The sequence below is a fragment of the Protopterus annectens genome, chromosome 15.part0 (genome assembly GCF_019279795.1).
Source record: "Protopterus annectens isolate FY-2018-M chromosome 15.part0, PAN1.0, whole genome shotgun sequence".
In the NCBI taxonomy this organism is placed as follows: domain Eukaryota; kingdom Metazoa; phylum Chordata; order Ceratodontiformes; family Protopteridae; genus Protopterus; species Protopterus annectens.
The window spans coordinates 603,606,768-603,632,384 of NC_056749.1; the positions used below are offsets into that span (position 1 = coordinate 603,606,768).

General features: G+C 38.1%; 1 protein-coding gene across 5 annotated transcripts in view; it reads right to left on the reverse strand.

Moving 5' to 3' along the window:
• ARR3 (arrestin 3) overlaps positions 1 to 25,617 on the reverse strand; it is a 535,442-nt gene that overhangs the window by 122,216 nt on the left and 387,609 nt on the right. For all 5 annotated transcript variants that reach the window (XM_044057442.1, XM_044057444.1, XM_044057443.1 and 2 more), the window contains exon 11: positions 9,256 to 9,328. In XM_044057442.1, coding sequence (XP_043913377.1) covers positions 9,256 to 9,328 — 73 coding nt within the window. The remainder of the gene's footprint in view (positions 1 to 9,255; positions 9,329 to 25,617) is intronic.

The window sequence follows — 25,617 nt, forward strand, 5'->3', positions numbered from 1 at the left end:
CAAAGGAAGTCTCAGAATTCGAGCACTGCTGATAACTCATTACTTGGACTGATACTGCTTCCAAAGGAAGTCTCAGAATTTGAGCACTGCTGATAACTCATTACTTGGACTGATACTGCTTCCAAAGGAAGTCTCAGAATTCGAGCACTGCTGATAACTCATTACTTTGACTGAGACTGCTTCCAAAGGAAGTCTCAGAATTTGAGCACTGCTGATAACTCATTACTTGGACTACTTCCAAAGGAAGTCTCAGAATTCGAGCACTGCTGATAACTCATTGCTTGGACTGATACTGCTTCCAAAGGAAGTCTCAGAATTTGAGCACTGCTGATAACTCATTACTTGGACTGATACTGCTTCCAAAGGAAGTCTCAGAATTCGAGCACTGCTGATAACTCATTACTTGGACTGATACTGCTTCCAGAGGAAGTCTCAGAATCCGAGCACTGCTGATAACTCAATACTTGGACTGATACTGCTTCCAAAGGAAGTCTCAGAATTTGAGCACTGTTGATAACTCATTACTTGGACTACTTCCAAAGGAAGTCTCAGAATTCGAGCACTGCTGATAACTCATTACTTGGACTGATACTGCTTCCAAAGGAATCTCAGAATTCGAGCACTGCTGATAACTCATTACTTGGACTGATACTGCTTCCAAAGGAAGTCTCAGAATTTGAGCACTGCTGATAACTCATTACTTGGACTGATACTACTTCCAAAGGAAGTCTCAGAATTCGAGCACTGCTGATAACTCATTACTTGGACTGATACTGCTTCCAAAGGAAGTCTCAGAATTCGAGCACTGCTGATAACTCATTATTGGACTGAAACTGCTTCCAAAGGAAGTCTCAGAATTCGAGCACTGCTAATAACTCATTACTTGGACTGATACTGCTTCCAAAGGAAGTCTCAGAATTTGAGCACTGCTGATAACGCATTACTTGGACTGATACTGCTTCCAAGGGAAGTCTCAGAATTCGAGCACTGCTGATAACTCATTACTTGGACTGATACTGCTTCCTAGGGAAGTCTCAGAATTCGAGCACTGCTGATAACTCATTACTTGGACTGATGCTGTTTCCAAAGGAAGCCTCAGAATTCGAGCACTGCTGATAACTCATTACTTGGACTGATACTGCTTCCAAAGGAGGTCTCAGAATTCGAGCACTGCTGATAACTCATTACTTGGACTGATACTGCTTCCAAAGTAAGTCTCAGAATTCCAGCACTGCTGATAACTCATTACTTGGACTGATACTGCTTCCAAAGGAAGTCTCAGAATTCCAGCACTGCTGATAACTCATTACTTGGACTGATACTGCTTCCAAAGGAAGTCTCAGAATTTGAGCACAGCTGATAACTCATTACTTGGACTACTTCCAAAGGAAGTCTCAGAATTCGAGCACTGCTGATAACTCATTATTTGGACTGATACTGCTTCCAAAGGAAGTCTCAGAATTTGAGCACTGCTGATAACTCATTACTTGGACTGATACTGCTTCCAGAGGAAGTCTCAGAATTCGAGCACTGCTGATAACTCAATACTTGGACTGATACTGCTTCCAAAGGAAGTCTCAGAATTCGAGCACTGCTGATAACTCATTACTTGGACTGATACTGCTTCCAAGGGAAGTCTCAGAATTCGAGCACTGCTGATAACTCATTACTTGGACTGATACTACTTTCAAAGGAAGTCTCAGAATTCGAGCACTGCAGATAACTCATTACTTGGACTGATACTGCTTCCAAAGGTAGTCTCAGAATTCGAGCACTGCTGATAACTCATTACTTGGACTGATACTGCTTCCAAAGGAAGTCTCAGAATTCAAGCACTGCTGATAACTCATTACTTGGACAGCCAGGCTTACGCCCATTTATTCTGCCTTGGGTAAAAGAGTTGCTGTGTTCTGAATGTAAGGACAAAGACTGATGGAAGGAGGTAAAAAGCTTTAGTAGATTAAATGATATGGCATCCTGTAGTCAAGTCAATGTTTAGCACTGATGAGAAAAAGCCAACCGAGTCAAGACTCTGAAACTTAACTTGAAAGTTTGCACAGCTACCATATGACAGTTGGAAACTGAATCTCCACAAAGAGGACACAGAGAAGTGATCCAAGATACATGCAAGGAAAATCTCTTTCCAAGATTAAATATCATAGGAGTGAAACAAATTAAAGAAATGCAGTGCTGGTTTGTTAACAACAACAAAAAAAAAAAAAAACACAAAAGCCATTGTAACACATATGTGATGTGATACCTTTTATTTGACCAACATAGGTTTCACAATAACTCAAGCTGTTGAGCTGGCATAAGCCCTTCATCAGGAGTTATTAATTCCTGAGTTTTGACTAGAGGCAGGAGGCATTTCCTAAGTTCAGACTGATATGATGATGGGTAGGAGCTTAACTGTCCTGCTTGCTAAAGAAGTGGTCAACTTGCAAAATACTGTGATTTGGAACTGTACAAAGGTGTATGGGACAGCAATTAAGCACAATTTCACTGTACAGATAGTAGCAGTGTTATTATTTTTCCCAGGTTCATGGTTATGTAGGATCATAAAGAATGCTGCAAATAGTAAACAAAATTATTGGCAAAAAATTAATCCCTTAGGTTTTCATAGATGTACCAGGAATCTGAGAAAGCAAGAGTGTCCATGGTACAAGCCTGCATAAGAAAATATATTTTATTTATTAAATAAGAAAAAATATGTTGGCATGTTACCTTTAATGTACATGACTGGGACAGTAAATCAGGAAGAAGAAAGAGCAGGGGAATGACTTGGCAGAATTCTATTTTATAGAGTTAGAAGGGAGAATATAATCTAATACATCACAACTGTACAGATTTTCCCAGAATGTCCAGATTTTTGCGTCATATTTTGGTCCATTTTTTATAAAATTGTTGTTTTCTGGCAAACTAGTGGCAAATCATTAAAGACTGAATTTAGAAAATAATGACAGACATTTGAGTTTCAGACTTCTTACCCTTCAGAAAATTCATGCGAATGCAAAACCTGTCATTATATCAACTTTCTAAGTTTGTAAGAGCAATATTTAAAATTGCCCCTATTTTTGGGCCTTTGTCCTACTTTTGTTTGTCTTTGTCCAGATTTCTTGCTCTAAGAGGTTAAGAGGTATGATATTTGGCAGGGAATTTTGTAAAACAAAGAGATAAAAGATTATGGAGGATGGATGAGAAGGGATATTAAGAAAACAATAGTTACACAAATAAGGAGAGCAAGCAGGTACAAAAATGAGTGATAAGGATAGATGAGAGAGACTAGTGAGGCCAGGTAGGGTAATGAGTCACACAAAACTGGTGAGAATGTGGGTTACAGACAGTAATTTGTGCAAGTGGGGATGGGTTGGTTAGGAAAGAGGTATGATATTGACAAAAGGTGAAGAAAAGGAGGAAGGAAGATTTTAAGAAGAAAAATCAGTCTGATACCATAGGTTCATAGGTTGGTACTAGGCTATCAGCCCTAGGGCCTATACAAGCCTAGCCATAATAATTCCCTGGATATTTCTTCCCACAATATTTACTTCTCTGGACCCCTGTCTAGCAGGGTGAGTGACATGATCCCAGGGGTGAATTTCCTATCTCCCATCCAATCATCATGGATGCAGAGATGTCAAAGCTTAGGTATGTGTTCAATTAAGGGAGATGCTTCCTTTTGAATTTTTAGGCATTTTTTGACATGCCAGCAGTAACATTTGATGAAAGGCTAGCAAACCATACTGTTTTCTTAACCTTGCTAAGGCATTCAATACTATTACACATAAAGACAAAAATCACAAATTAAAACCATAAAATAGCAGTCCATATATATTTAAATGGGAAAAGAAACAAAAACAAACAGACAGACAAACCTGTATCCAGACCAACAAAAACAATGGTTAAGAGACAGAAATGTGAAAAAAAATGTGCGCATTTTGGGGGGAATGGGGTGGGGTGTTATATCTCTCTCTCTCAATTAGGCCTACCAGGGGCCTTCCATAGGACTGCACACTGGAACCACTTGTTTTTGAGCAGCTGTTCTCACAAATAAAAGTGGAGAATGGGGTTTGATAACTGAATATGCTGATGACTACAAGCCAGATAACATAATTACTGCAATAAAGGATGCAAATTTTTCCAGTATGGTCTAGAAAGAATATAGACCTGGTGCAGAGAATGATCTCACCTTTAATAACAGTAAATGTAGTATCATGAAATTTGGGAAAAAGGGGCATAGACTGTTTTCTAAATAAATGATCATATAAAATGTCAGCATTACTAAAACTCTAGGAACTGTAGTAGACAACAATTTAAACACTGCCAGGGTATTGCCACCAGTGCCAAAAAACATGTTTTGTATCTCATTTTCTTTTAGAAAGTATCATTATTGACTTGAGGAAGATCATTGCTTCACTTCATACCTTAATGATATGACCCATTTAATGAATACAAAACTGCGTATTGTAGGCATTGAACATGCCATGTGAAGCAACTTAAGAAGGTATGATTCCTCATTAGAAAAATCACAAGGGTGGAACTATTTAGAAAGGCTTCTGGAATTTTCATTATATTTCATTTCCTGTAAGTTACTCTAAGGGGATCTTTTGTCTGGTCTATAATAAAATATCTGATCTAGTGCTATTTAATAAAGTCAGTACTTCGAATGCACCACTCATGGGGGGACTAACAACAGATCAGGGAACTTAATACCAGAATAAATATGAATAATAGAATTAGTAACAGGCACATTACTTGTCTTCCAAGATTGTAGAATAAGCTCTTCTGTAGAGTCAGAAAGCAGTAGTTAATGTTCTTGAAGATAATTATATACATGTGGGAAGAAGAAAATGTTAGAATGGATTTATTAGATTTTCTTGAAGTTCTGTAGATCTTTAAGCCTGACAGCTGAACCTATGAACTTATAACTGCAAAGAAGCAAGTAAAATGGCTACTACACTAAGGTTATATCCTTGAGTTCCCAACTTATAAAAAGGAAAATTGGCTTATAATAGATCCCTGATGATTTCATGGTAACAGTAGTCATTGTGGTGATTGCCTGCAGGTGCACTCCATTTAGAAAGCAGGATCTAGAATTACATGATATGTACTGCACAAAGCTGGCTTCATAGCACAGAAGAATAAACCAGTTGCTTTAATGTTAGTTATCTGGATTTGATTAGATGACTCTGAGACTGGTGTGGCCTGGCTGAAGTAGATGGGAGTGAGCAGCTGATAACCCATCAACCCACCTCTTTGGGCAAAAGATGGAAAGGAAGCCAGTGCACTTGGAGTGATTCCTCAAAGATGCTGTCAAACAGATCTCCAGAATTAATGTGTCCCATGGCAGCATGCTGCTAAAATACGAAGTTCAGATGTGCCCTTTGAAGCATATGTGCATAGAATATATAAAGGCAAATATAACAAGCACTGCATACAGTGGCTCAGACTCTTGATTGGAGGGATATTAGGTAAATAGAAAAAAATAATTTGCCTTGTATAATACCCTAATTAGCAACTACTATTATTTTATATTACCTGGAAATTAGATACAGTTACTGATATGTCCCATTAGAAGGAAAAATCCCCCACCTGATATGCAGAAAAAGGGTGCGTCACCAGTTATAATGAGGCAGTTAATACATAAACTAGTGTGAAGGAGGGGTAGACTGTCAGGCTGACAAAAGACAAAAGCTACGCAAACAGTCATAATGGGGATATAAATTAGAATATTTCACTGGTAATCATATTAACATGGCTCCCTATTGAAATGTCTGTCCTCAAAATGCCGAGTGATTACATGCCAAAAAAAATAGACAGAAAGCATAGGAGAAAGGTGAATCTAAAAGATCTTTCTACTCCTTAAAACTTCTTTTTGTTGGGGGCAAGCCCCAACACCCCAAATTTATATATACCAACTCCAGGATTGCTATGCCTCAGAGAAAAGGTAATATTCCATGAAATGGCAACTCAGACTTAGCATATATAAGTCCATTATTTTGGCCATTCAGTGTCTACTTTTTGGGAGTTACTCTAGCAAATCCCAACATTTCAAACAGTTACCCATTAGGCACAAACTGTCATAGCAGGATGTGGGAAAACTATAGCTTTCTTGCTTTATCAGAGTTATTGTGCATTCTGTTTCCAGGGACAGAAAACACCACTGCCTATTTTTAGCTAAAACTACTTAGCTGGCAGTCATGGCTAGAGTATCATTACTGTTAAACTCAGTGGTATTCAGACTGATTGATAATGCATACTGCCACGTTTGACCAAATTACATTTTAGCAGTACTAGATATATATATATATATATATATATATATATATATATATATATATATATATATATATATATATATATAGTCTGGAAGTATGCTCCTTTCAGTGTACTGCATTTCATCTTTTCTAAGTGAAGAGCCATTTTCATGGATCTGTTAACAGCATGGAACAGCGTACCACACCAACTGAGTACATAATGAGGCAGAATTTAAATGCAATTGATTTTGTTATGTGGACAACTGTTTTTTTTAACTGTTAAAAAAAGACTGCTACATGCCTTCAATCATGCATTGTACTTTATGTGATGATTTGTAATTATGACTTTCCTACTGTTACTAGTGTTACCTTAATCTGAAGTCATTGCTGCCTTATTGACTAAGGTTTAATTGAAATGTGTCCCCCGAACTGTCCACCTGCATAGTTAGCAATAATAAATAATAAAAAAGGTAATTAGAGTGAGCCAACTACAGCTCCTCAGCACTAGTGAATATGTAAATAGATTGCACCCTTTCCGTGGTGCAGTGCTGTTATACAATGGAGTTATTAAAAAAAAAAAAAAAAAATCTTTCCTTTTTAAATAATGATATTGTACAATCAGGGCTGCTTGTGCATTTCATCTCCATATACTGATAGATATCAGAAAATATGTCTAAAAGATGTACAATATAAGTGTTTTGTGAGGACTTTGGTAATCCATGTGCAATACATCTGTCCAGTGCAATCTGTGCCACTGCTGAAGTGACTGAATTTCTGTTTTTCAGTAATATTGTGCAGTACAAGTATATAAAAGAAAACAAAGTAATTCACACCATTGTGTATGTATGTCAGTGGATACGTAAGGGTGTTAAGTGCGTGTAGGGCTTTTTTTTTTTGCTTTGCAGGTTTGCCACCTATCCAATAGTGGTAGCAAGCTCAAATGCTTTATTTTCAGTTTTAGAACAATATTTCTTTCAGTAGTTCATTTGTTTTGTTTACCGGACATTGAAAGTTTTGCTTTCATTGCAATTTCTATCATATATAGTCTATGGGTTATAAATTTTCTCAGAAATAAACTGAGAAGGATTTCAAATACTGATTCTTTATTTCTGAGGCTGCATTAGAAAGATGATATCTCTGAGTTTCAAGGAAAGTAATAAAATGCTCAGGTGGAATGAGTGAGGTAGTGTCTGATGCCCTGACGGTGGCCCTGAAACCTGCATCTTCTTCCAGGCTAAATTCCATGTTTTAGATGAGACAGGCTCATACAGTTGTTATGAAGTATTGGTCTATTTTCACTGCTAAAACTGAACATGACTCTGAATCTGATCTAACTGAGTAATGTATGAATGCTTTATCTGAGGACATAAAGATCAAAATTGTTACTTCTTATGTCCTGCTACCAGTAGCTCTCCATATTGCTGAATTTGTGGTAAAGCATTGCATATGGTAAATCCTATCATGCCACAATCTTTTTAGTATGACACTGTTATACATAATTTGTAATAATCTCAGTCTGATATTATCCCTTTCTGATGACCACTAGCCTTCTTACTTGCTTCTTGCTGAACGACACAGAACTTCTAAGATTTCAGCCTTTTCTTTTGCTATGGGTTCGTAGTTTGTAGGTTCATGCTTATATACTAGGCTAACGATAACCAGGGCCTTTATAAACTTAACTGTGCAATTCCAACCCAATTGTGGCCCTTTGTATCATGGGTGTATGTTAGGAAGAGGCATGTTAGTTAGGAATTCTCTATAGGTTATGTGGGGGGAGGAATATTAGTTTGGCCATTACTGTCTGCCTCTATCGGTGACATGAGGGTCAGACCCAGGGTGAATTTCTGATTTTTCATCCATTGGTCAAGGTTAATCTTAAATAGGGCTAGGGATGGACTATGCTTCACATGGATGAGGAGCCTTTTCCAGAGCATGGGGGTCCTCTGAAACACATATCTGTCTTGCCAACATGTCTTATTTAGGTCACAAGCAAAATTTAAATCCTTGGATCTAGTTGTTCTGATGCTGTTCATTTTGGGGCCGTGCAAAAGGTCCATCAGTGCTGGATCCATGGATGCCTTGTATGCCAGGCATAGATCACCTCTCAGTAGGTTGTAGGAAACAGAGTATAGTGATAGGGCTTTAAGGCGATCCATATAGGACAGTGTGTTTATACCCTGGAATCTTTTGGTATGGGACCTTTGTGGGTGTTCCATCTGTTGCATATGTCTGATCAGGTACATGCTGAAGGGGGCATTATACTCAATGTGTCTGATAAGGGATAAATACATGGACACTATTAAACCTGGATGCCATGCCCTTACTTATAAGTTGAGTGACAGAATTATTTTCTTACTACCTTGCCCACATGTTGGTCAGAGGCCAGATTACATATGTTCCTAGATCCCTGACTACTAGATGAGCTCTTAGGGGTGTCTAATCAATAGAGTCATTAGCCTGGTTCATTCTATAGGCATTATGATGCACTATAATGCATTATAATGCATTTATTGGCATTGAGTTTTATTCCATGACTTTGGCACCAGTCATACCCTCTTTTAGGATGTTTGTGTCATGGGAGGAATCTATGATAGATCCCAGTGTGCAGTCATCTGCAAGTCTGGCCATTGAAAGGCCTTGACATTAACCTTTACCTCCAAGAAGTAGATGCCAAATAGGAGTGGTCCCAACATGGATCCCTGGTGTACCCCACTGATGCCTAGTGTCATGTATCTGTTAACACCACAAGTTGTTCCTGTACATCATTTCTTGCAGACATACTCTTCTGGTCTACAAATAGTATGTTTATGTATATTTCCATTTAACTAGTTTTGGTGAAAAAATTAGTTACTTGATTACGTTCCTCTGAATTCAGCATCTTGATGTATAAATTATTTACTTGAATAATCTCCTCTGAACACATAGTTTTGAGTATATAAATAGTTTACTTACGTCATTTCCTCTGAACACATAGTTTTGAGTATATAAATAGTTTACTTACGTCATTTCCTCTGAACACACAGTTTTGGTGTACTTGTCAAGGGAATACAGCACAACATCGGTAATCTGGTCAACTGTTATTGAAATAAAATGAAAAAAGAAATATTTGAGCTGTCAGATAAACTATACAGAAATGATTCTGATCCCAAACTAGATAATATTAATTCTTATTTTACACTGATCTGGGCTTCAAACAGTATTCTGTTGCTGTGATATCATCTTACGTCTTGTCTAGGTTTATCATATAGAAAATAAAGCACTGCTTCCCATCTTACATATGGTTCACTATTAAATTCGGTCAGTTAACTCTTATTAGAACTTTCTGAGTCTTCTGTGTTGTTGTTTCTTTGATAGCAGTTGTGGTTTTCCTCATTTTCTTCTACAATCAGTTCATATCTTTTTGCTTAAAATTTTCTTTGGTATTTCCCCATTTTGTTAAATCTTCTAACATGAAAACCAGAGAACTCACTTTGCTAGACAGAGACAGTTTATTAAGCTGACAGTACCCTGCACCAGAAGATGATTACTTTATCCCAACTGGCTGTTAAGTTCCAGCTCTATGACCCCCTACCCCCCCCCCATTTCCAAATGTGTAGCACTGTTATTTTTAGTGAGTTCTAATGCTGTCTGTCTTAGGCCTGTTCCAGGGGGCATCATGACTAATCCATCCTGTCTTTGGTGGGGCTACAATCAAGATACTCAATTTAGAAGATGGTACATTAATGTCTAAAGAGGCAAACATGTGCATGGTCCATTTAAGCTCTCCATCAACAGTACCAAGGGTCATGTGGGATTAATTTGTCTAGGCCCAGGAGCCAGGTAAAGCTTTGACAGTATGTTTATATCCTCTCACTAATAAATGTACCCTGTAGGCTGGGAGAAGGAGAACTACTATTGTACTTACTTTTGTGTTGCTAGATGCATCTCTAATACAAAATAATTATTTATTTTCCTTTGTTGATTCTAACCTAATAAATAAATCTATCACTCAATCAGAAGTGAAGGAAGTGCTATAGTGTAGTGGTTCTAGAGTGTGAACATTTCTAAGATTCTGGAATATATATGGAGTTGCCACATATGTAGGAGCTTCTTGTTTTTTTGTTACAGTTTTACACATCTGAATAGGTTTGAGGAAACAATCTCTTCATCTCAGACACCACAAAGGACATCACCTAGTGTGCTAGAGGTTGCCAAAAATGCCACAAATGAGGAGCATTTGGACCACAGATGAGTTTGTGAGGCTGATAGAGAGATGGAGCAGAGGCACATTCTCCATACTGTTCCCCTGTAGAGTTCTTAACCTCTCCTGGATAAGGTTATTTCTCCCAACTAGGTTCAAAGGTTCCAAAATGTGAGAGAAAAAAATCCTTAGAATTCAAAAGTGAAGACTTGGTCAGGGGAATATGGGAATGCATGAGAAGAAAACAATATACGTCAGTGGCTCCATTCTTAGGAAGGTTGATTTAAGGCAGGTGAGATATGGAAATAATGTGCCTCTGTGATGCTATGACAGGGATAAACAAGGAATAAATATTTACAATTACTCATTTAATTATACAAAGTAAGAAAGATAATGTTGTAGTCCATGTTAGGACAAATCATATAGCCTGGAAAGGGATCACAGTAGTACATGGAGAATTAGTGGCAATGGGGTGGGATTCAAATCAAGTGGTACATGCAGTAACATTGTGATAATCTACAGAGTAAAACAGAATTAAGTACTATGAATGACTTGGTTTAAGAAATGGTGGGGGCATGGCTTCAGTGCAGAATATTATCATGATGGTCTACATCTGTTTATAATGTGATGTATAACCAATGAAATTATATCATGGTAATATAATGCTGCTTGAAGTGGAGACCAGTGCAAAATAAGAATGGATGTACATCAAAGAAGGGCTACAGTTTCTTTTATCTCATTTGAACACTGGTATTACATCCTTCAAATTTAGAGGTGGAGTACAAAAGAATTGCATTGGTACATAGAGTACATCCTGAAGTATGGCACACTTGTATAGAGCTTTAGTTTTTGGAGGCTTGCAAAGTGAATGTTGATTTCTGAGTTGCTCTTTTAGATGTATTATATCTGGGCGGCAGACACAGTAGGTGAGTGGAACTTAATGACAGCATGTAAACCTAGTTTACAGTGCTGTAGGATACAGTGAAGCAGGCCAAGATGACAGGCATTTGGATGAATTAAAAGGGGTTTTAAGCTTCTCCTAGGATACTTGATGCATACATTTCAGTTGTAACATTCATATTAACCTCTGTGCTACTGACTCCTTTCTTGTGTATAATAACTGTCAAAAATGCGCTGTTCTAAAACTGTTACGCTTTAGGTCAGGTTCCATTTATTACCATTTTTCAGCGTTATAAAAAAGCATTGTAAGTCAGAGAGTTTTTTTGCAAGGCAGATTACTACCAGCCACTAAACACTAGTGTAATGTAAGACTCATGAGAGCTCTAAGTGGTCTATTTACTTTGTGGCATGTTGATCATTTCTTTCATCCACTGATTATCTTCCAGTTAGTCAGTGGATTTCCTGCTTAAACAGTTACATAACATACAACTGGGCTTATTATGACATTTTTAATTTGATAATATATTAATACAGATGGTAAAATATGTCTTACTGATTAAAACACTATCAGCTTGCTAAAACGTACTGGAATTCAAATGTTCAAAAATATTCATATGGAGACCTCAAAACCTGTTAACAACACTCTTCTATCTCCAGAAAGGCTAAACATTTTTATCCTTTTAAACTATGTATAAGATGCTTGTAGGTTTTCTTCTCTGTTTTAATCAGTCTTCCAGACAGTGTAGAATGTTTACCACATTATCTGTTGTTGCTAAGCAACAACAGACGGTGCTACAGCTGTAAAGCACATGGCAATGGCTCCAGGGAAATAACATGGGCTTATACAGTAGATGTCCCTTCCTGCTTTACATATTTTAATGTGAGAAGTTGGAAGAAATCTTTTATTTTATTTATTTATACTTTAGAAAACTACCAGGCCTTAAGTAGATGGTAAGAATAGTGGTTGATAGACTAAACTGTACTTTTCCTGACTGCAGAAATAAAACCAAAATTACTTGCTACATAGTCTGTGTTGCAGCTGTAGCATTGTTGCCGCACAACAAGAGGTTCTCCTGTTCGATTCTCAGCTGGAGTGTCTTCTGTGTGGAGTCTGCATGTCCTCCCTGCGGTCAAGTGGCATTTAAAAGACATGCGTGAATGGGCGTGCCTTCGCTGAAGGTTAGGTGTCGGGCTGGCAACTTGGCACCATAAAAATCTACTGCCAATCATTATCGGACCGGAGTTCTGCTGTGGCGACACCTAACCGGGAAAAACCAAAAAGACAAACAAACTTGCCACATAGTCTCCTTTTCTAATGACAGTTTTTGTGCAGAAACTATGCTTTGAAGTAGAATTCCACATGTCCTAAATTATTAGATGCTACTTCTTCCTCTTATGTCCAGTACGTAAGGTAGAGCCCTTTGCCACCAAAATTGGGAAGTGGAGTAAAATAATGTAAAGTACATTTTTTTTTATTTTATTTATCAATGTTGTGCTTATTTGTTGCATTTGGATACATTCTTAGTTATTATAGAGAAAATGTACAAATAATACATCTGGAATTATACTCAGTGTAGTCTGATGCTGTGAAATGATACTTGACTCCTAGAAGCATAGCTGGTTCAACCACTGGTTCAACCACTGCCCTGGGCCAGTACTGTGAACTAGTGCCCCAGCCCCTCCGCTCTTCAAGCAAAGAGCAAAAAAAAAAAGCACCTCCCTGTAATAAGCCAATCCATACATTGTAAGTGTACTACAGTTAAATCTATGTCCTCCCTACCTCTTCCACTGAACAGCTAAAAAAAAAAAAAAAAAAAGGATATTCGTTCTTTTGGCACACTAACTAGGTGGTCAGATGCACAACCTCCATTCTCCTGCCCCAGCTACTTGGGTCCTATTTCTGTGCCCTGCCCCAGAGCCATATCATGGTCAAATGAGGCCCTAGGCAGGGCAATGGAACAGGGCTCCCTTGAGCATCTCCCCAACCCCTGGCAGCACCACCCCAGCTATTCCAATGTCCCTTTACTTGGATATTTCTCCCCAGTTACCATAAACACTGTTCAAACCTGTCAATGTGCGTACTATTTTCTTTTTTACTTCTACAATGAATAGAGATATTTAAAACTTTGATTTCAGATTTTATAACACAAACACCCACAGCCATTTGTTAAACAAAACAATACAGTCTCACAATGAAAACAGACTTAACATGAACAGTAAGCTTCTCTGTCCTTGAAATCCACATTCATTGAAATGGCATTTAAATCTACATTCAAAGAAAATACAGCCATAGGCCCCTTGTAAACATTTTTTGGACCATGCATACACACATGTGTTCTTTGATGCATCATCCTGATTGTATTAAATTATAGTCCTTGTGTAATACAGCACCACTTGTTAGAGTGTGCTTTAAACTTGTAAGTTTGAACTTTTTTCCAGTAAGCAACGAAACAGAGCATATGAACCAATAATGACAAAGCTACCCATTACAGAACATTTCAGCCACGAAAGGCCACTGAAATGTCTGTCATTATAAATCTATTTTTTTAAGGTCGCTAAGTTTTACTTTTTTTTCTTTTATTGTCATTATAATCTACCAATATAATTCAATATACACAATCTCTGCAGAAGTATATGTCATCTGAATAGTTCCACATTAAAGAGATCTATAACTAATGAAACCCCAAACAATGAATAACTCAAACCAAAAAAAAAAAAAGCAAAGGACTCAATTGAGACTAGGACCACTGAAATACGATTTATTTAACGCTTTCATCCCCAAGTATGCGAGACTTCATCAGAATAAAAAACAAATGCAGGCGACCACTTTATATACATTCTACCTAAGCCATCTGATTGGATAAACAATTATTATGTGAAAACAGTTTATATTAAAACAACAAAATCACTAACAATCTTGAAATAAAAAATGCTATATATTACAATGACTAACTACAGAATACATATATACATGAAAAAAACGCACTAAAAATATTTTTATATTTCTGAATTAGCCTTCAATTTTAAAATACTATTTATAGAATATTAGTCATTTAACCCTGGGGAAACCACAGCGTTTGTTCTAGTTGCCATTGTAATTCTTTTTATTCCAAAAACTCATTAATAGAGCCACCCCTCTGTCCAAGGTTAACATGGTCAATTATTATAAATTTAAATGAATGCGTTTTTGTACTTCGAGGTGTCTGGCAAGGGCATTATTGTGGTCTCTGTTCTTAATACTGTAGATATGTTGGCATATTCTAGTTCTAAAGCTCCTTATCATTTTTCCCACATAGAATGCTGAACAATTCTGACATAATGCTAAGTAAACTATCCCTTTGGTGTTGCAGCTATATTTCTTTTTTAACCGAACAGTTCCAAAATTGTAAAGTAATACAGAGTGCACTTCTTGTACATATTTACATTGTGTATATTTTCCACATTTTGTCATTCTACCTCCATAATGTATAACACTATCCCTCTCCATCATATTTCATAGGTTCATAGGTTGGTACTAGGCTATCAGCCCTAGGGCCTATACAAGCCTAGCCATAACAATTCCCCCCTGGCTCTTCCAAATTTATTTTTTTTCCCTGACCCCTGTCTAGCAGGGCGACTGCAGGTATCTTTTTTATATACAATCATTGGTGCATGTCCTATAACTGTTGTATGATTAGGATCTGTCATAAAAATGCACCAATTTTTCTCAATAATGGCCCTAATATTATAAAGGTCACTATTAAAAGTCAAAATTAGGGTCTTAACAAAGTCCTGACTCCCAATATTTTTATCTAGGTTGATAATTGAAGGTGTACAATTCACCCTAGTGCCTAATAAAGGTACAAAATGACCATTAAACCTCTTATGGATCGCCTCTTGAAAAATATTGTCAAGAAAGAAGTTAGGGTAACTATTTTTTGAAACATAGCTTTTAATATCCTACATTGCTCCTATAAAACCTTGTCATCTGATACAGTTCTAGCTAACCGAACACACTGACCTTTTTACCAATAATTTTTTCTGATGGTGAGGGTGGCAACTAGTGCAATGTAATAAAGTATTGGAATCGGTTGGTTTTCTATAGATGTTAGATACAAATGTTCCTTTAATTTTATCCTTAAAAATACTGACATCTAAGTAGTTGACACTATCATCAGAGATATTCATAGTAAACCTCAGGAAACCAGAAGTAATATGAAGGTATCTATAAAACTCTACCAACTTAGCCTTAGTGTTGGTCCAAAAAATAATTATGTTGTCCAAAAATTGTGCGTAAAAAGACCAGGACTTTACGTATTTAGTATTAAAGACATAATTTTGTTCCCAATAAGCCAACACTATATTGGTAAAGGTGGGGGCACACGCTGCCCCAATAGCTACTCCTTTCCGTTGCCTAAATAGTTGTCATTCGAAAACAATAAAAATGCTTTCTAATACAACCTCCATTAGTGTCCTGAGTGTTAATACCTTATTATGATCTAAATTGGAATGTGTGCTTAAATATTCAAAAAAAAAAATCACTTCCAACATTGTGAGGTATAACCGAAAAAAGATCAATGACATCTATAGTTACAAAAGTGAGTCGATCACTATAAAGCTCCTGGGTTATCTTAGCTAAGAAATCCCATGAATCCTTCAGAAAGGATGGAGATTGATTAATTGAGTTCTTAGTATGATAGTCAATAAACTGAGCTATGAAAAAAGTTTTTGATGCCTTAGCATCTACAGTTGGCCTAAAAGGTGGGTCAGAGAGGTGTTTATGCATTTTCGGAATTTCAAAAATAATAGGTGTTTTTGGGTTCTTAACCTGTAAGAAATTAAAATCAGATGGGGAAATCTGGTCATTGATGAGTAAATCTTCCAATATCAAGTCTATTTTATAAAATGCAACATTCATTTCATTAATGCTAGACTCCTCATAGGTATCTGAAAATAATACTGTAAACATTATGTTAGTATAATCGATCTTATTCATAACAACTATCCCCCCACCCTTGTCTGGTTTCATAATTCATAAGTTGGCATTATTAGAAATGTGCCGTAATAAGCCTACTTCATTTTTGGTGAAATTGTAAGATTCCAAACCTCTTTTGACATTAGGTAGTTTCCGAATTTCAGTCTCACATACCTTCTCAGAAACTGAAACAACTGGCAAGGATGGAGGGTTGAACGAATTAGGCTTTTTACAACTAATATGTGATGTGTTGTGTTGTGACTATTAGAGTCATTAAGGTAGAAGGCTAAATTTAACTTCCTTGAAAACAACTTTAAGTTAATCAAAACTTCATCAATTCTTGCCCTCCTAGCAGGGACAAAGGTGAATCCCTTTTCAAACAGGTTAGCACAGGCTTCTGAAACTGTTTCATCATTATAGATGTATACCTTAAAGTCACCATTCTTGTTAATAACAATATTACAAACATTATTACAATTTGTATGACCATCAACAACATTTTCATGTGCTAATAATGGCGTACATTGCTTTGCCCCTCCCTCTGAAAATATTTTTAGTGTGTTTTTTCAGTTTATGTGTATTCTGTAGTTGGTCATTGTAACATATATTTTTATACAGTATTTTTTATGTAGAGATTGTTAGTGATGTTGTTTTAATATAAACTATTTTCTAGTAATAATTGTTTATCCAATCAGATGGCTTAGGTAGAGTGTATATAAAGTGGTTGCCTACATTTGTTTTTTATTCTGCTGAAGCCTCACATACTTGGGGACGAAAGTGCTAAATAAATCGTATTTCAGTGGTCCTTGTCTCAGTTCAGTCCTTTGCTTTAGAGAGGTTGCTGCTGGCAAACAACTTAATTTCAGTGTCTCGTGTACAAATTCATTGAATGTTGCTTTTGAAGAATGAGCTGCCCATATTACATTTAAAACAAAATTGGTAAGCTAGTAATATTGCAAAAGGGAATGGCTGTCAAACTGGTGACAGGTTCATAGTTACTAGGCATCTTATCTAAAGAAGGACACACTCAGGAGTGTAGTACCCCCATCCCACTTAAAGGGTGAACTGAATATCAGCACTACATCTACATGGTATGAGAGTAGAACCCACACCCTTCTGCACCAAAGGTAAGTATGCTACTGGTTGTGCTACTAACACTGCTTTTTTAAAATTTATAGCACAAACATTGATTATGACCATTTGCCCAAATATATTATATTATATTATATTATATTATATTATATTATATTATATTATATTATACTGTGCTATATTATATTATATTATATTATAGGTTCATAGGTAGGTACCTGGCTATTGGCCCAAGGGCCTAAGTAAGCCTAGCCAACAAGGTTCCCAGGCTTACGACACCCAGGAAAGTTATTTTCCTGTGCCCCTGTCGAGCAGAGCCACAGAAGTGATCCCCGGGGTGTATTTCCTATTTCCCATCCACTAATCAAGATTTTTCTTGAAGAGTGCTAATGAGGTACTTTGCTTGACATAAATGGGTAGCGTGTTTCAGAGTATGGGAAGTCTCTGGGACAGGAATATATCATTCCAGCATATCCTGTTTATTGTGGTGAGAAAGGTTTAGGTCCCTAGAGCGAGTAGCTCGGAGGGATTGGGATTTCTTTAGGTGTAGCATGTCCAACAGCTCTGGGTTTGACATAGCTTTATATGTTAGGCAGAGATCACCTTGGAGTAGGTGATATGCTATGGAGTAAAGCTGGATTTTTTTGAGATGGTCAGTGTAGGGCATCTGTTTGAGGCCAGTAATCCTCTTTGTGAGGTACTTCTGTGGCCTTTCCAGCTGATGCAGATGTCTTGTGAGATACATTCCAAAAGGGGCATTGTACTCTATAATGGATCTAATGAGTGTCGAGCAGAGGGGAACAATGATCTCTTTTTTTCCTGGATGAGAACCATTTTGTGATGAGATGTGCCACGTAGAAGGATTTCTTGACTACTGTGGTGATGTAATTATCAAAGGAGAGACTACTTTCCACCTGGGTCCCAAGTTCTCTTATCACACATTTGGCCTTAAGTAGACTGCCACCTATGTGGTAGTTCATGGGTACAGAGTTTTTACCAAAGGGGATAGCAATGCACTTTTTGGCATTGACCTTGAGGCCATGGCTCTGACACCAGGCATCTGTCATAGTGAGGCTCTTCTGTAGGATGTCCACATCATTTGGGGACTCGACTATGGCTCCTAGTTTGCAGTCATCTGTGAACTTCATTAGCCAAAGGCCTTCTGTGTTAGCCTGTACATCAGCGAAGTAGATACCAAACAGGAGAGGTCCCAGGACTGAACCCTGTGGTACTCCACTTGTCACTGGTTTGAAGTCAGATTTGGAGTCTGCAACTTTTACAGTGTGGGTTCTGTCAGTGAGCCAGTTGGCAACCCATCTTGTGACGTAAGGATTTAAACCTAGTTTAGTGAGTTTATCTATAATTCCAGAATAGGGGATGGTGTTGAAAGCCTTGGCGAGGTCAATATAGGCTTTGTGAACCACCTTACCCTCATCTACAGCTTTGGTGACTGCCTCAAAGAAGTTGATCAGGTTCAGGAGGCATGATCTGCCTTTCACAAACCCGAACTGGGTGAGGTCCAGAGTTTGGAGGTTATCAATGTCTTTTTTTTATGAGTTCCATGATGATACATTCCATGGCCTTACAGACCAGGCTCATCAGGCTAATAGGGTGATAGTTACCGGGATCAGTGGTGGCTCCCCCTTTGTGGAGTGGGATAACTGTTGCTGTGCGCCATTCAGTGGGCACAAAGCCTGATGTGAGGCTGTGATTGAACATGGTGCTTAGGTGGGGAGCTAGTTAGTTCTGAAGTTCATGTAAAACGCAGCCAGGGATGTTGTCGGGTCCCATGGATGCTGTGTTTTTGGCTTTAGAGAATGCAGCTTTTACCTGTGTAGTTATGATTACAGGGACTCTGCAGTCTTTCTGTATAGATATGGGCCCTTTAGGAGGTGAGAGGAGGGCAAAGTTAGCACTGAACCCAGTGGTGGCTGGTGACTTCAGATTAAAGGGGGGGCTGCAGGAGACAGCTGAATAGGTGGGACTAATGGGGAGGGGTGTGACTAACTAGAAAGGGGTGGAGCTATGCTCAAAACCACAACAACTGGAACTTTAATTAAATACGCTTCCCTGGGTGCCAAACAGTCATTACAAGAGTGCAATCAAGACAAAATGAAGTGTAGAAGAAAAAAAATATTTCAATGCATTGGCTACATGACAACTTACTTAATATCTAGATGGAAACACAGGTTGTGAGGCATGAAAAAATAAATTAATTTTTAAATACATTACTGGAATGCCAGTCAAAATCAAGCATAAAAAAACAAACAGCACTCAACTCAAACCACTTTTCCTTGCACTGCAGTTGTAATTATAATTTATATTCAGCTTTATAAAATTACCAAGTAACATGCTGAAAGTAGCAATCTCTGTGATACCCCCACTTGTAAAAATGTTTCTTATCCAAAAAAGACCTGCTGCCTGACAACTATCTACTTGTTTCATGGGGAAGACAAGATCAAAGTAAAAAATGAATAGCAAACAAGAAACAAGCTCAAGATAAATTGCTTAAAGGATTACCGCACAGGTTATGGACCACACATGATAGATTGGCATTCTGTTTAGTTTACGGGTAAATCCTGCAAAGATGACTGCAAGTCTCCAACAAATTTAATGAGCTTCTGAAAATACTGTAATCCTATCCTTTACTACAAATGCTGTCATATACATTTCAATACCTAAGGCTTATACGTTATCTAGTTATGTAAATATTCTCTGCATGGCAACAACGAAAAGGCTTTCAATGCTGGTAATTCTTTAACAGTCATCATCTTCTTTTGGCTGTTCCCATTAGGGGTCGCCACAGCAGATCACCTGTTTCCATTTCTTCCTGTCCTCTGCATCTTGCTCTGTCACACCAACCACCTGCATGTCCTCTCTCACCACATCCATAAACCTTATCTTAGGCCTTCCTCTTTTCCTGTTACCTGGTAGCTTCATCCTTAGCATCTTTTTCCCAATATACTCAGCATCCCTCCTCAGCACATGTCCAAACCAATGTAATCTTGCCTCTCTGGCTTTGTCTCCAAACCTTCCAACCTGGGCTGACCCTCTAATATACTTATTCCTAATCCTGTCCACCCTCATCACACCCAGTGCAAATCTTAACATCTTTAACTCTGACACATCCAGCTTTCTTTAACAGAATGCTTATCAAAGCTTACTTGCATCTTACAATCTCTGGCAAGCTTACCTGATGGTCATTAAAGCATTGCTACTTAAACACAGAGCAACAGGGTACTACGACAGCATGCATTTTCTAAATAATAAGAAGCATAAATCAACAGTATAAAAATATGACAGAAAACCAGAACATTCTGCAAAATCAAGGACAGATAAAAAGCCACGGTCATACTTGTGGTCTACCTTGGATGGGGGAATACTCTGCACACTTACACTGCATAATTGCTTCTTGCCTTCCTTGGACACATCCACAGCCACTACAATGGGGAGTGGGGTGCAACAAGTATGTCACAATTTGAAGTGTCTCTGTCTGATGGTGATGGTTCTGACACTCATACCTCTCAAATTCTGGACAAAGCCATATATAGAACTAGAAGTGGGACACAGGCCCAAAAATAAGGACAATTTTTAAATCTTGCTCTTATAAACTTAGAAAGATAATAGAACAGTAGTATGTCTTGGATTAGTATGGATTTTCTGAAGGGTATGAAATCTGAAACTCAAATGTCTGCTATTATTTTCTAACTTCAATCTTTAATGATTTGCCACTAATTTGCCAGAAAACCACAATTTTATGAAAAACAGACTAAACGTGATGCAAAAATATAACATTGCCAAGCAATACAGCTGGGAACCTATCAAAGAAGGGACACCTTTTTAATATTAACACTGTTAACTTGAGCAGCTAACAAAATAAGAGCATCTACATGCATTTCTGAAATTAAAGTAATCTATAACTCTGATCATTACAGTTATATATAATTGTAAACCCTCCACGTTTTCTTCCAAAATTGCCATTTTGAAGAGGGATTATTAGGGGGAGAGCAACATTTTGAGCCAAAATTGGGGACAGTTGAGAGATTTGGATATTCCTAATTATATAAAGCGATTTGCATGTACCTCTTAATGCAGGAAATCGGGACAAGGCCAAATATATTGGGGGAACATACAAACAGTACTAAAAATTGCTCTTGTATAAACTTAAGACAGTTGATAGAATAACTGGTCTTGCTTTAGCATGCATTTTTCTGAAGGTTATGACATCTGAAACTCAATGTCTGTCATTTAGTGACTTCATCCCTAAATGATTTGCCAGAAAACCACAAATTTTATGAGGAACAAACCAAAAATAAGAAGCAAATATCTATTCATTCTGCAAAAATCTGGACAGTTGAGAGGAATAGTTCAGCCGGGGCTGTCTGAGTTTGCTGCCCTTCCCCCTCTCAAAATCATGGTTGAATGGAGCCTCCCCCCTGCAGCCATTCCAATGTCCCATTCCTTGTTTATTTCGCCCCATTTACCATAAACACTGTAATGTGCATACTGCTTTACTTCTGCGATGATTTGGATTTCATTTGAAAGTTTTATTTTGCAGTTTATAGTACAAACTCTAATAGATATCTGCTAAACAAAGCAATGCAGTCTCACAATGAAAATAGACTTAGCATTAAAACTTCTCTGCCCTTGAAACTCACATTCATTGAAACAACAGTGAAACCCAAATTCAAAGAAAATACATTTTGCCAGTGGCAGATAAAGATTAACTTTGGGCTCTTTTCAAATCATAGGCCCCTTGAACATGAAACATACACATGCTCTTTGATACACCTTCCTGATTGTATTAAATTATATTCTTTGTACAGTACAGTACAGTACAGTTGTTAGAGGGCATTTTAAATTTACTGTTTTGAACATTTTTCCAGTAAACAATGAAACAAAATGCATGCACCAATGACAAAACTGCCCAATTCAGAACATTACCATCATAAAAATCTACTCAAACTTCTACAGTCCACCAGTATCAGTAAATATGCACAATATCAGTAAATATGCACAATCCCTGAAGAAGTAAAGGTCATCTAAATAATTCCACATTAAAGAAATCTGTAACTAATGAAGAGGTTGCTGCTAGCAAACAACATTATATGTCATTGTTTCATCTACAAATAAAGTGCCTGTTGCCCTTGAGGAATAAATTGCCTATGTTGCATTAAAAAATGATAAGCTAGTAATATTGCAGTAGGGACTGGATGGCAAACTAACAGGTTCATAGTTACTAGGTATCTTTACCAAAAAGAACTGCAGCATCCACCTCCTTTACAACACAGTACAGTATCAGCAATGCATCTAGCTACTGTGGGAGTAGAACCCACAGCCTTCTGCATCAAAAGCAAGTATACTACCTGTTGTGCTATTAACAATCCAAGCAGACTCAGCATAAGCAGCACTAAACTTTTGTTCTCCTGCAGCTCTCAACTCCTTGTAAAATCTACTCAACACTCAGCTGTATCTCTGAACTTTGCAGCCCAAGAAATCTGGAAAAAGCTGAAATTTATTGGGGGGAGGGGACAAAAGCCCAAAAACCAGGGACACGTTTTAAACATTGCTTGTATAACGTTGGAAAGTTGCTAGAATAAAATGCTGTGTTGCCACCATACATTTCACTGCCAAGTCTTGAACCCAGGGGACCTTGTGCAAAATAGTCAGGGCAACATACCACTATGCCAAATCAGCTGTTTTGTAAAAGAGAGGAAGACTGAAACTTAAATGGCTACCATGTAGTGAATTCAGTTCTCACCATAGCTGTCAACCTCTTAGCACAAAACACCTGAACAAAGCCAATAACGGGGGAATACAGCCCCCGAACATATTCAGTGAATTCAGTTCTCACCATAGCTCTCAACCTTAGCACAAAATACCTGGACGAAGCCAATAATGGGGGATTACAGTCCCAAAAATACAGACAAATTTCAAATATACATATTATAAACTTAGAAAATTGCTAGAATAAAAGGTTTTGTGTTACCATGTACTTTCTGAAGAATCTGAAGTCTGAAATTCAAATGCCTGTAATTTTTAAACATTTGTTAACCAGGAAACTAGTCTGACTTGGAACAAAAGCCAATTTTCAGCAGAGCAGGGAGAAACACTCCAGACATATGTCTTTGTAAGATGGGAGGACATACAGACTCCACACACAAGGTACCCCAGCCAAAAGTCAAACCAGAGAACCTGTAGCTGTCAGGCAACAATGCTACCAGTGCACCACTGCACTACTGACTTTGCAAGGAAAAATGAAGATACAGAAACCACAGATTTTATGAGGCACAGAACAGAACAAATGTGAGGCAAAAATCTGCAATTTTTTTTTACAAATGGTAGTGGGTAGGGAATTCAGGCCCTTGCCACCTGCACCCAAGGTACAGGGTTCAAGCCTGAGTATTCTCTACCACCACCATGTGTTCTTTCTAGCCACCAGTATATAGAAAATGGGGCATTACATACGGACACACACAGACACACACACACACACACACACACACACACACACACACACACACACACACACACACACACACACACACACACACACACACCTTCCTCAGCAACTAAATCCAGTCTTCTTCACCTCCTCGGCAGTAGTTCTGAAGCCGTGCAAGGCTAACGGCAGGTTTCTTCCTCGGCAGCAGCTGGTTTCCATTCTCCTGGCATGTGAGAGTAGGCTGTGTGGTTGTCACTGCAGAACTTGCTGTGCAGTTGTCACTGCACAGACTTCTGGACTGCAGGGCAGAGATGCCTTTTTCCTCTACCCACACTGTCTAACACAGCAGTCTGGAGTTCTGTGAGTACCAGGAACTCCAAGCACGCATGAGTGGAGTTCCGGGACTCACGATTCTTTCTACAGGTGGGGGGGGGGCTGCAGTCCTGCAGTCCTATAGTATGAGCCGCTCCTGACTGAACCTGTCTGCCAGGATGTTGGCAATATCAGTTGGTTCTGTAATTTTCATGCTATTGTGCTATAACTCAGAGCAGATCTGGGTGTTGCCATGGAGATTCCTGACATAGCTATAGAAAGCTTTGTGGTTGTCCTTAGAATCAGTGGTGATTTTGTTTTCGTAGCTAACTTTGGAGGATCTTATAAGGGATCTTAGCTTCTTACTGAGGCTGACCAGGGAGCTCCTCCACTCACTGGATTTTACTCTGTTTTGCAACAGTTTCTTCCTTCTGTTGTAGGGTTTGTTTATGGCAGAGAGCCACCAGATTGGCTTCCTTTGTTTTGAGGATAGCATCTTGGTTCTGTTTGGTCTAGCATGATCCATGCAGTTGTGTAAGTGCTTATAGAGTGCATTTGTGTAGGATTCAGCAGTTGTAACTATATTGTCCACCTTCATGGGTGTCATGAAGTTCGCCACTTCTGTCTTAAGAAACATGAAGTTGGTTTTGGAAATTTTTTTACTGTGGTTTCCTTAATGGGGTGTGGGGTTGGGATGTGGATATCTAGGGTGATTAGCTTATGGTCGGATCTGACCAATGAGTTGACTTCATGTGTGGAACACCAGTCACTCATGTTGGTAATGACTAGGTGTAGGATATTGTTACCCCCGGTGGGGGTGTGGATAAGTTGATCCAGGGCATTGGAATTTATGAATTCCAGAAAGCGTTGAGCGAAGGATTTGGTACATGAGTAGTTTTCCCAGTTAATGGTGGGGTAGTTGAAATCGCCCATAATATTATATTATATTATATTATATTATATTATATTATATTATATTATATTATATTATATTATATTATATGTAAGATATATAATATTTGCCAAGAGAAGACCTCTCTTGGTTCGTGAACACAGGCCAGATAATTAAAAAAGCTCACCAATGCCTGCACTTCCTGAGAAGGCACAAAAGTGAAAAACTTCCTTTGAATGCTCTATCCACTTTCTATGAAGGAGCTATTGAAAGTATTCTCACCTGCAACTTTACTGTGTGGTATGGAAACAGAACTACAGCAGAGGAGAAGAAGCTTCAAAGAGTGGTGAGGACTGTGGAGAAGAACAGAAACAGTACTACAGCAGAGGAGAAGAAGCTTCAAAGAGTGGTGAGGACTGTGGAGAAGAACAGAAACAGTACTACAGCAGAGAAGAAGCTTCAAAGAGTGGTGAGGACTGTGGAGAAGAACAGAAACAGTACTACAGCAGAGGAGAAGAAGCTTCAAAGAGTGGTGAGGACTGTGGAGAAGATAATGGGCACAAATCTTCCAACCATGCAAGAACTTTA